We start from the raw sequence: 12,314 nt of genomic DNA, 5'->3' as shown, positions 1-12,314 counted from the left end.
AAAAAAAATCAAACCTTTTCCAAAGCCAGACAGTTAAATACAGAAACGTGGCAGAGTCTGGCACAACCTACTTATCGTGAGCCGAGAGAGCCGTGAATGAAAGCTGTGAGATGCGGGTAAAAGCTCTGGGAAAAAAATAAGTAAGTGGACCTTGATTTAATATTATTTGTTCAAAACTGCTTTTACAATGTCAGGAATACACTTGATATTCTCTCATATCCAGTCACGGCTGTAGACACAAGGTGGTTACAGATGGCTGGGACACGTTGGTATGTGCAAACAAAGACCAACAGATCTCCATTATGTTCAACACTGACCTGAGATCGATGGTGGCACGTTAACATTTATTGACTCAGAACTTTGTTTGTGTGCTGGTACTGTTTGAATTTTATCAAAATGTCCTTTTATTTGAATGAATAAGTCTTTTCATCTCATATGAATTCATGCTTTCAATGACCCGTGTATCTGTTTCATCAAGGATTGCTTTATATGATCCTAACAGACAAACTGGCCTATAAATTCTCATGCTCTCACTTCCTGGAAAATTTTCACGTTCAACTTTTTCACCATCTCCTGCATTCGTTCACAGTCTCCCTGAAGTAAGTAGGTCTGACGGAGTTTTATCCATGTTAGCATGTTTCGTTTTATGGTTTAAAGACATCTCTTTTGTCTTTTTCAGCAAGTTTGTGTCGTGGATGCGGTCCATGATGGGGGTGCCTGGGGGGTTGTTGTTGCTCCTTATTTTACAGATTTTTAAAGGAAGCGCTTCAGGTAAACACTGATATCTCTTCATTATGATTGTACTTTCCCTTTTGAAAAGGAAAACCAACAATGCTAATTTAAAAAGATTGTTTTGTGGTGGATATTTTCTCCTTTTTATAAACAGAGAAAGTTATACCCTGAAATGTATCCTTGAGCAGATTTAAGATAAAACATTTTTTTATGACTGCACCATTACATCAGTGAGATCTTCTTGCACATCATTTCACACATAAAATATAACATGATTAAATCCTTTTTAGATATTAATTCAGAAAACTTCCATTCTAACCAGATTTTAGGTAATAGATGGAAATCACACACTTACCTCTGATAATATCACACTGAAATTTGTCATTTGTATTCTGTGTAATTATACTCATAGAAGCCTAAACACAAAGTATGAAAGCATTTATGTCGATTGCATGTTTATTATCAACTTACATTTGGAAAAGCTAAAAATGATCAGCAGCACATACAAAACTGTCCTCGTACTTTTTACAGGGACACTTGTCTCTAGCTGTGATTCATGTCACGATGGAGCAATCTGCATGGAGTCACAAGAAAGAGGCGACTCGTTCACCAGCCAGGGACTCTCTTGTATCTGTAAAGATGGTTTTGCTGGCGATGGTCTCACCTGTTACGATACCAAACTCTGCAGTAACTCGTCTTGCTGCAGCCAAGGTTATCACTGGTCACCAGACAGGGGCTGTGTGGACACTGACGAGTGCTCTATCCCTGATTCGCCCTGTACCCAACCTCAGGTTTGCCAAAACACCCCAGGGTCCTTTGAATGCCTGGTGCCGTCCTCCAGGACCAGATCGGTCCCCTCTTCCCAAATTGTCCAGTACAACTGTGGACACACCGATTGTCCTTTAGGCATGGACTGCATCCGTAATAATGGGTCAATGCACTGTGCTGACCCTTGTGAGCACTACACTGTCCTGAATGATGAGTGGCGTGCAACGAATAACACATCAAATCAGACCCACTGTGACCAGTCTATCAACTGGCAGGGCTGGTATCGCCTATTTCTGGGGCAAACCAGTGCTCGTATTCCAGAGAGGTGTATAGACGCATACAAGTGTGGAACCGATGCCACTATGTGGATAACAGAACCTCATCCCACACACTCAGGCGATATTGTAAATCGCATAGTGTGTAATGCTTTCGCCGGCAGCTGCTGCTATTTTAGCTCACACACAATCCATGTCAAGCTCTGCTATGGAAACTACTATGTCTACAAACTTGTGAAGCCATCCACATGCAACATTGCGTACTGTGCAGGTATTGTTGGATTTAAAACATCTCCATACTGTGACAACACTTTTCTCATCTAGACTAGTAAAGACTAGCAAAGAGACTATAACTATCCTCCTCTTCTTAAATTGAATGTCCATTTATGAAAAAACAATCATCTCACTGTTGTAATGTATTTATTGCAAACAGAGGTGAACGGAACAGGCCCTGCAGTCTTACCAACCACACCTGCTCCAACACCTCAGTACTCCACCACTCAGGAGCCGACTAACATCACTGCCACAGCAGCAGCAGGCAACAGCACAGCAGCTGAGGGTCAGGTCCGGCTAGCCAATGGAGTAAACAGCTCCTGCTCTGGCCGAGTGGAGGTCTACCATGGTGGACTGTGGGGGACGGTGTGTGACGATGGCTGGGACCTGCAGGACGCCAACGTGGTGTGTCGTCAGCTGGACTGTGGCACCGCTCGTTCAGCACCGACAAATGCAGCTTTCGGACGGGGCAGTGGACCCATCTGGCTAGACGATGTTAGTTGTCTTGGAAATGAATCATCCATAACGCACTGCAGATACCCAGCGTTTGGGCTCCATAACTGTGTTCACAGTGAAGATGCCAGCGTCATCTGTGAAGGTGAAAGTTGACACATATTAAAAGTACACTCCAATTGTCATTACTCATTTTTATCTACAAGACTTTCTTTAGGGACATGGCAGCTCAGGCTCAAGTTATCTTGTGAGTTCACAGTCTTTTCTTTCAGTTCAACCAGAACTCAACAGCGCAGTCTTACCAACCACACCTGCTCCAACACCTCAGTACTCCACCACTCAGGAGCCGACTAACATCACTGCCACAGCAGCAGCAGGCATCAGCACAGCAGCTGAGGGTCAGTTCCGGCTAGCCAATGGAGGCGTCAGCTTCTGCTCTGGCCGAGTGGAGGTCTACCATGATGGAGTGTGGGGGACGGTGTGTGACGACGACTGGGACCTGGTTGATGCTCAGGTGGTGTGCAGACAGCTGGGCTGTGGCAGGGTCCTGTCAGCACCACATGCTGCAAGCTTCGGACAGGGCACAGGGCCCATCTTGTTGGATGATGTCATGTGCACAGGCAACGAATCAAAACTCAGCGAGTGCAGCCACAGAGGGTTTGGATCTCACAACTGTGGTCACCATGAGGACGCTGGCGTCGTCTGTGGAGGTAGATACACATTTTTCCAGCTAAAGACATAACCTGTCACTGTCCAACATGTTGTCTATGGTGTTACATTTAGCTGAGATGATTTTTGTAACCACCTGCTGGAGAAATATGAAATTAAGTGTTTTACTCTTTATTATCTGCAGGCTCTTAGCTTTTGTCATTTTAAACAGAAAAGTATTTTTTTTTTTAAAGATATCATCGTCTTCATGACATCCAGCTTTAATTTGTGTCTCTTATCTATTAGCTGGTTCACCAGTGAGGTTGGTCAACTCTGGCAACCGCTGACATTTGCAAAATATTCCAACTTCATGGACCCTGTATATAAGAAAATGGGGCTTTTCCTCATGAATGCTGATGGAAGCTCAGGCTCTAGTTATCTTGTGAGTTCACAGAGACTTTTCTTTCAGTTCAACCAGAACTCAACAGCACAGTCTTACCAACCACACCTGCTCCAACACCTCAGTACTCCACCAGTCAGGAGCCGACTAACATCACTGCCACAGCAGCAGCAGGCAACAGCACAGCAGCTGAGGATCAGGTCCGGCTAGCCAATGGAATAAACAGCTCCTGCTCTGGCCGAGTGGAGGTCTACCATGGTGGACTGTGGGGGACGGTGTGTGACGATGGCTGGGACCTGCAGGAGGCCAACGTGTTGTGTCGTCAGCTGGACTGTGGCACCGCTCGTTCAGCACAGACAAATGCAGCTTTCGGACGGGGCAGTGGACCCATCTGGCTGGACGATGTCAGTTGTTTTGGAAATGAATCATCCATAATGCACTGCAGATACCCAGCGTTTGGGGTCCATAACTGTGGTCACAATGAAGATGCCAGTGCCATCTGTGAAGGTGAAATTTGACACATATTAAAAGTACACTCCAATTGTCATTACTCATTTTTAACTACAAGACTTTCTTTAGGGACATGGCAGCTCAGGCTCAAGTTATCTTGTGAGTTCACAGTCTTTTCTTTCAGTTCAACCAGACCTCAACAGCGAAGTCTTACCAACCACACCTGCTCCAACACCTCAGTACTCCACCACTCAGGAGCCGACTAACATCACTGCCACAGCAGCAGCAGGCAACAGCACAGCAGCTGAGGGTCAGTTCCGGCTAGCCAATGGAGGCGTCAGCTTCTGCTCTGGCCGAGTGGAGGTCTACCATGATGGAGTGTGGGGGACGGTGTGTGACGACGACTGGGACCTGGTTGATGCTCAGGTGGTGTGCAGACAGCTGGGCTGTGGCAGGGTCCTGTCAGCACCACATGCTGCAAGCTTCGGACAGGGCACAGGGCCCATCTTGTTGGATGATGTCATGTGCACAGGCAACGAATCAAAACTCAGCGAGTGCAGCCACAGAGGGTTTGGATCTCACAACTGTGGTCACCATGAGGACGCTGGCGTCGTCTGTGGAGGTAGATACACATTTTTCCAGCTAAAGACATAACCTGTCACTGTCCAACATGTTGTCTATGGTGTTACATTTAGCTGAGATGATTTTTGTAACCACCTGCTGGAGAAATATGAAATTAAGTGTTTTACTCTTTATTATCTGCAGGCTCTTAGCTTTTGTCATTTTAAACAGAAATGTATTTTTTTTTTAAAAGATATCATCGTCTTCATGACATCCAGCTTTAATTTGTGTCTCTTATCTATTAGCTGGTTCACCAGTGAGGTTGGTCAACTCTGGCAACCGCTGACATTTGCAAAATATTCCAACTTCATGGACCCTGTATATAAGAAAATGGGGCTTTTCCTCATGAATGCTGATGGAAGCTCAGGCTCTAGTTATCTTGTGAGTTCACAGAGACTTTTCTTTCAGTTCAACCAGAACTCAACAGCACAGTCTTACCAACCACACCTGCTCCAACACCTCAGTACTCCACCAGTCAGGAGCCGACTAACATCACTGCCACAGCAGCAGCAGGCAACAGCACAGCAGCTGAGGATCAGGTCCGGCTAGCCAATGGAATAAACAGCTCCTGCTCTGGCCGAGTGGAGGTCTACCATGGTGGACTGTGGGGGACGGTGTGTGACGATGGCTGGGACCTGCAGGAGGCCAACGTGTTGTGTCGTCAGCTGGACTGTGGCACCGCTCGTTCAGCACCGACAAATGCAGCTTTCGGACGGGGCAGTGGACCCATCTGGCTGGACGATGTCAGTTGTTTTGGAAATGAATCATCCATAATGCACTGCAGATACCCAGCGTTTGGGGTCCATAACTGTGGTCACAATGAAGATGCCAGTGCCATCTGTGAAGGTGAAATTTGACACATATTAAAAGTACACTCCAATTGTCATTACTCATTTTTAACTACAAGACTTTCTTTAGGGACATGGCAGCTCAGGCTCAAGTTATCTTGTGAGTTCACAGTCTTTTCTTTCAGTTCAACCAGAACTCAACAGCGCAGTCTTACCAACCACACCTGCTCCAACACCTCAGTACTCCACCATTCAGGAGCCGACTAGGATCACTGCCACAGCAGCAGCAGGCAACAGCACAGCAGCTGAGGGTCAAGTCCGGCTAGCCAATGGAGGAAACAGCTCCTGCTCTGGCCGAGTGGAGGTCTACCATGATGGAGTGTGGGGGACGGTGTGTGACGACGACTGGGGCCTGGTTGATGCTCAGGTGGTGTGCAGACAGCTGGGCTGTGGCAGGGTCCTGTCAGCACCACAATCTGCAAGCTTCGGACAGGGCACAGGGCCCATCTTGTTGGATGATGTCATGTGCACAGGCAACGAATTAAAACTCAGCGAGTGCAGCCACAGAGGTTTTGGATCTCACAACTGTGGTCACCTTGAGGATGCTGGCGTCGTCTGTGAAGGTAGATACACATTTTTACAGCTAAAGGCACCCAGCGTTTGGGGCCCATAACTGTGGTCATGTTGAAGATGCCAGTGTTATTTGTGAATCTAGGTGTCATTTTATATTTTGAAATGTTTTGACATAGCCTATTTCCAGTCTTATCTCATTTTTCTCACACTTTTAATTGGTGAACTTCCTCTTCCTCTAGTCGCACGCCCTCCTCAGCCTACTCAGCTTATCTGTGGCCGTGATAAACTCCACCTGGGGCTGGATCTGGCTGGCTTTACAGCCTCTGGTTTGAACCCCTTCTCTGGCAACATGGCAGTCCCCAACTGCTCCTGGGTCAGAGTGCATGATGATGTCGTGTGGTATGAAATGGAGGCCATTGCAGGTGCCTGTGGAAACACATTGAGGGTAAAGACTTTTTTGAATGTAATCCGAATCAGGTCCTCCACCTGAAGGACATTTTCTCTAACCATTTGACCATGCTGCTGCTGGCAGATAGCACATCCTCTCACACTATAATAATCACCATTCTCTGTGTTGCAGACCAATGGCACACATGCTATCTACTCGAATAGTTTATTTATCTACCCAATGAACAACGCATCCTTCATCCTTCCTGTGAATCTTCCCTTCTCCTGCTCATATCCCCTGACCACAGACACCAGCCTGAATGTGGCTGTCAGACCATTCCTGGCGTAAGTAGCCTTTTATTGTTGTAAAATAAAAACGTGCCTCTGAGTATAATTATGTGATTATGGCCTTTTTCAAATGATTCTGATGACGTCCCATCACAAAAATGACCATAAAACTGGTTAAAAGGGGTCTTGTCTTTGTATTGCTTTTAACTGTTTATCTTAGTGTGAGCATACATTGCTGTCTGTAACAGTGTCTTTTTTGTTATCTATGCACTACCACTGTGTGGCGTCAACACCACAACAATTATCACACACAGACAAGCTAATTAAAAGACAAATCACAGATTTTATGCAAAAAAAAGAAATCTCATTGAGTAAAACTTAACTTCAGAGGACTATCTCTCACTTCTGTTTTTGTTTTGACGTAATGGTTCTGTGGTAATTGGCATCCGATGGTTCAGGGTGTGAGGGAAATTCCTATTTAATCATGTATTTCTGTGGGCCAAATGGCTGTCTGTCCTCAATGCGTATTGCAGGACCATTTGCCACCAGGGGCGTCACCAAACAAGCCCTTTGATGCAGAATAAGACAATGACCCTTTGATCAAAGACAACATCCTGGGGACACATGGAGAAGGGGGGCTGCAGGATGTCAGACCTGTATGTAAATTCAACTGCATTATAAGTGCCCTTAGAAACTGTGACTCTTCAGTCATTCCTGCGTCGCACTGGGGATGGCTCATGCTGCAGCATTAAAAGATCTTCAGATTCGGATATTATGTCTACTGGTATTTCATTGCCAACTCTCACCTGCACTAGACTAAACTGGTATTTCAGTTGCAACGACAAGGGCTAATGGCAGCAGCATGAAGGTAAAGGATGTCTCCAATGGTGAATTGTAGGATTTTTTTCTTTTTTGCAGTTGTTGCTTCGTCCACTGGCTATGGTTTAAAGAACACAGCACAAGAACACCGGAAACATCAGGCACCGCAAGGATATACCTATAACTATCCACCTGACATCAGTATTTATTTCTCGACAGGCTGGAAGGGGGCATTTCAAGCTCTGGTACCAAAGCCAAGGCCTCCATGTCTCTATTCATCAACTCCAACTACATAGAGACTCACCCAGCAGGTCTGGTCATCCTGCCAGTGGGCTCACCGTTGTACGTAGGCGTCTCTGTGGAGGAGAGAGATCCCAGCTTTGCAGTTGTACTGGAGGACTGTTACGCCACTCACTCGTCAAACCCTGATGATTCCACGCAATACCCTCTCATCCAAAACAAGAAAGTATCCCTCTTGATGAGGAAAAGTTTAATGTAAAGTGATGTGTAATGGTCCTGATGACCCGCTCCCTCCTCTCTCCCAGGTGTTCCACTGACCGCCGACAGGTGTCGGTGGTTGAGAGCGGCTCGTCCCTCCGGGCTCGATTCTCTGCCCTCTTCTTCCTGCTCCAGAATGAATACAGAGACGTTTACCTTCACTGCCGCCTCAGCCTGTGTGACCGGAGGGGCTCCTCTTGTGTTCCGGTAAGTCACACATTTCAATTCATCAATAATATTCATCCATAATCAATGCTGCTCAAACAGTGGCTTTTTAAATTTAATTGTTTTCCTTCTCTCTCCCACCATGTAGCCTTGCACAAGGAGGACCTATCGCTCTGTTTCCAACACTCATCCTCTGGATACCCTCACCATTGGACCAATTATTTGTGAGTATGAGTTTAGGTTGTGTGATGTCTCAACATGATTAACTATATGGAATCAATAACCATGATTTTTCTCTCTTTCTTATTTATCTTCAGGGAACAAGTCACCTGAGTGAGCTGTTAACATACAGCAACAAAACAAACACATTCCATATTGTGATATTATTTTTGAGATATTTTTTATTCCTAAAACATAAATGATTTCTTTTTTAATCTGGTGTAACATTGCATAGTAAATCCTACCACACTCCACTGCCTTTGTGGCTGTGGAATTGATGAAAGTGAAGGGACCAATACATCTTCTCTGTGTTTATTGCCAGTACAACCCTGATGTGAATAAATGTGGGCTATATGACTTTATGTATGCTTATGCTTCTACGATTTTTTTTGCATTTGTTTATGGCACATTTTCTCATTGTTACTTAGACTAAGAATATGTTTAAACAAAAGCATGGCTTATTGTCTGACACAATCTTTCCATAAAATATTTTGTTTGTATTACAGTATCTTTGTGTTTCTATATTTGGGTATAAAACATTATAAAAACAAAAGGCATCAGTCCCATATAAGGTATTCTTATTCGTGTTTACAGTTTTTTATGAACGCTAAAAAATTTTTCAATACTTTTAACAATTTTCCTGAACTCTTAACGCACCATCACACCTACAACACACAATTTGCAAAACAATGAATTTCATGCTCAAAATCATACGTTATAAACTAAACCCCAACACTAATTTTGAAAATACAATAATACACTGTATCAAACACTAACACATGTTCTCTTCCAACAGGAACATTTAGTCAATCATAGCACAATGTCATAAAAAACACTAACATCAGATGTGATTACAGAAACAGCATTATTATTACTATGTGTCAGGCCTGTCCTTATACAATAGACAGTATATTGTAGCGATCATAGATTGTGTTTTGCACTGCGGTTTCTTTTGAAGCCTCTCTACATTTTTGTTTTGTTGGGTTTAGTAAATGCATGCATTTTGTTTACAAAAAATTAATGACCCATCTCAGAGTAGCTTTATAGAACATACGGCTTATGAAAAAAAACAAAAAAAACAGAGACAGAATTGCTGCAGCAAAGGCTTATTTGCAACAGGACATTACTGCAAAATAACATGGTACTCATCTTCTTCTCCCTTGTCCTGGTACTCGTCTTCCTCTCCCTTGCCCTGGTACTTGTCTTCCTCTCCCTTGTCCTGGTACTTGTCTTCCTCTCCCTTGCCCTGGTACATGCTTCCACTTCCTTGTCCTGTTACTCGTCTTCCTCTCCCTTGCCCTGGTACATGCTTCCTCTCCCTTGTCCTGGTACTTGTCTTCCTCTCCCTTGCCCTGGTACATGCTTCCACTTCCTTGTCCTGGTACTCGTCTTCCTCTCCCTTGTCCTGGTACTCGTCTTCCTCTCCCTTGTCCTGGTACATGCTTCCACTTCCTTGTCCTGGTACTCGTCTTCAACTTCCTTTTCCACACTGGATACCATATAGTCATGTGAGTGAAAGAACCTCAACACCTGACTGTGTTTTCCTGGATGGGATTCTCTGTGATTGATCAATTTGCATAACTTTGGTCAGCTGTTAATCAGCAATGGAAAAAAATACATGTGATATTTTTCAATCTACACTATGAACAGATGTTCACTTTGACTTTAGCCTATAAATTGTTTAGATTAGATTAGATTAGATTAGATTAGATTAGATTAGATTAGATTAAGCTTTATTGTCATTGTGCAAGAGACAGAATTGACACTGCAAACAGACATCAGCTTTCAGTCTGTGACACCAGAACAAAACGCTTTGCATGCAGGAAGGGGTCAACATTGACCTGGAGATCATGGACAGACACAAAGGGACACCAGAGACAATCTTGGTCACAGACTGGAGTTTTCAGTGACTGAAGTTACACAACCTTGTCTGAGTGTTCATTGACATCTTCCTTTTCCAGGCTGTAACACAAGCACAATATTACACCCAGGTACAGCACAATCGTATCAGCTCTCTTGTCTTGTAGAACAAAGCACTGGGTCGACTATTATCCTCGGAAACACTGATGAGGAAGTTGATTTAGAAATATGGTAGAAAGGAATTACAGGAAGGGAGCCACATGAAGTGACAGCAATAAAACACAATACATCAAATTGAGAGCAAGGTCATCCACTCTAGTTCCCATGTTTGTTCCCTGTAGTGTGAGGGAGCTGCTCCAAATTTAAAAAAAAAAAAAATCAAAACTTTTTCAAAGCCAGACAGTTAAATACAGAAACATGTGGCGTAGTCTGGCACAACCTACTTATAGTGAGCCGAGAGAGCTGTAAATGAAAGCTGTGAGATGTTCTGAAAAAAAAAGAAGTAAGTGGACCTTGAGTGAATATAATTTGTTTTACAAGGTCAGGAATACACTTGATATTCTCTCTCATATTTCAGTCACGGCTGTAGACACAAGGTGGTTACAGATGACTGGGACACGTTGGAAGGTGCAAACAAAGGCTAACAGATCTCCATTATGTTTCAAGACTAACCTGAGATTCATGGTGGCACTATAACATTTATTGACTCAGGACTTTGTTTGTGTGCTGGTACTGTTTGAATTTTATCAAAATGTCCTTTTATTTTAATGAATAAGTCTTTTAATCTCATATGAATTGATGCTCTCAATGACCCATGTATCTGTTTCATCAAGGATTGCTTTATATGATCCTAACAGACAAACTGGCCTATAAATTCTCATGCTCTCACTTTCTGGGAAATTTTCACGTTCAACTTTTTCACCATCTCCTGCATTCGTTCACGGTCTCCCTGAAGTAAGTAGGTCTGACGGAGTTTTATCCATGTTAGCATGTTTCGTTTTATGGTTTTAAGACATCTCTTTTGTCTTTTTCAGCAAGTTTGTGTTGTGGATGCGGTCCATGATGGGGGTGCCTGGGGGGTTGTTGTTGCTCCTTATTTTACAGATTTTTAAAGGAAGCGCTTCAGGTAAACACTCTGATATCTCTTCATTATAATTGTACTTTCCCTTTTGAAAAAGAAAACCAACAATGCTTATTTAAATAGTTTTTTTGTGGTGGATATTTTTCTCCTTTTTGTGTCACATATGAGTGGGCTTCAATAAAAAAAGAAATTCTAAACAGAGTTTAAAGTTATACCCTGAAATGTATCCTTGAGCAGATTAAAGATATTGGCACGATCAATGTTGCATATTTCTATCCCAGTGATCAATATCAAGATATCATTCTTACATTTGCTTAAATATCTAACATTTTTTACGACTGCACCATTACATCCAGTGACATTCTTACACATGTAATTTCACACTTAAACAGATACATACCGGTAATATAACACGATTATATAATTAGACATTCATTTCGAAAACTTCCATTCTATCTAGATTTGATGTAATAGATGGAAATTACACACTTCTGATGTAATATCACAGGCATGGATTGCATAATGGGACAATGCGCTGTGCTGACCCTTGTGAGCACACTGTCCTGAATGATGAATGGCGTGCAACAAATAACACATCAAATCAGACCCACTTGCAGTCTATTACAGATTTTTACGATTGCTATGACAATTTTTTTCAATACTTTTACCAAGTTTCCTATACTCATAAACACTTCTTTTACACACAAGCTCAACCAAGACCAAAACAATGGGTTTTTACTGTCAAATTTACAAATGCTTTCACACAGTATTTCAGAACAGATAACAGAATGTTTAACAACATATTTGCAATTGCAATTCTGGTTAGATGCTCACTGCATTTCATTGTCGCTGTACTTGTACTCTGCACAATACAGTTGAATCAAATCAATCTGAACAATTTATAGGCTAAAGTCAAAGTGAACAGCTGTTCATATTGTAGATTGAAACACAAATAAAGTGCCTGTAGTTTTTTTGCTAAACTATTTTTTTCAATACTTTTAACAATTTTCATGAAC

The 12,314-nt window shown here is 43.0% G+C and overlaps 2 protein-coding genes across 2 annotated transcripts in view; both read left to right on the top strand.

Annotated features, from left to right (window-relative positions):
• Positions 1-8,114, top strand: part of LOC311011545 (scavenger receptor cysteine-rich domain-containing protein DMBT1-like) — a 44,174-nt gene extending 36,060 nt beyond the window's left edge. The window contains exons 19-26 of the mRNA XM_084006579.1: positions 2,891-3,211; positions 3,619-3,797; positions 4,363-4,621; positions 5,029-5,466; positions 5,594-6,031; positions 6,221-6,426; positions 6,562-6,713; positions 7,695-8,114. Of these exons, the coding sequence (XP_083862705.1) occupies positions 2,891-3,211; positions 3,619-3,797; positions 4,363-4,621; positions 5,029-5,466; positions 5,594-6,031; positions 6,221-6,426; positions 6,562-6,713; positions 7,695-7,974 (2,273 nt within the window). The 3' untranslated portion in view covers positions 7,975-8,114. The remainder of the gene's footprint in view (positions 1-2,890; positions 3,212-3,618; positions 3,798-4,362; positions 4,622-5,028; positions 5,467-5,593; positions 6,032-6,220; positions 6,427-6,561; positions 6,714-7,694) is intronic.
• On the top strand, positions 49-2,657 carry LOC311010827 (uromodulin; the record flags this gene model as incomplete). The annotated part of the gene is made up of 5 exons (XM_084005471.1): positions 49-140; positions 503-599; positions 680-771; positions 1,264-2,046; positions 2,209-2,657. The coding sequence occupies exons 3-5, from the start codon at positions 696-698 to the stop codon at positions 2,655-2,657; spliced, it is 1,308 nt and encodes a 435-aa protein (XP_083861597.1). The 5' UTR covers positions 49-140; positions 503-599; positions 680-695.
• Positions 8,115-12,314: the final 4,200 nt, after the last annotated feature.

This window comes from Eutrigla gurnardus (assembly GCF_963514095.1).
Source record: "Eutrigla gurnardus genome assembly, chromosome: 3".
NCBI lineage: Eukaryota > Metazoa > Chordata > Actinopteri > Perciformes > Triglidae > Eutrigla > Eutrigla gurnardus.
The sequence above is the reverse complement of the archived record's forward strand: the minus strand, read 5'-3'. Positions and strand labels throughout refer to the sequence as shown.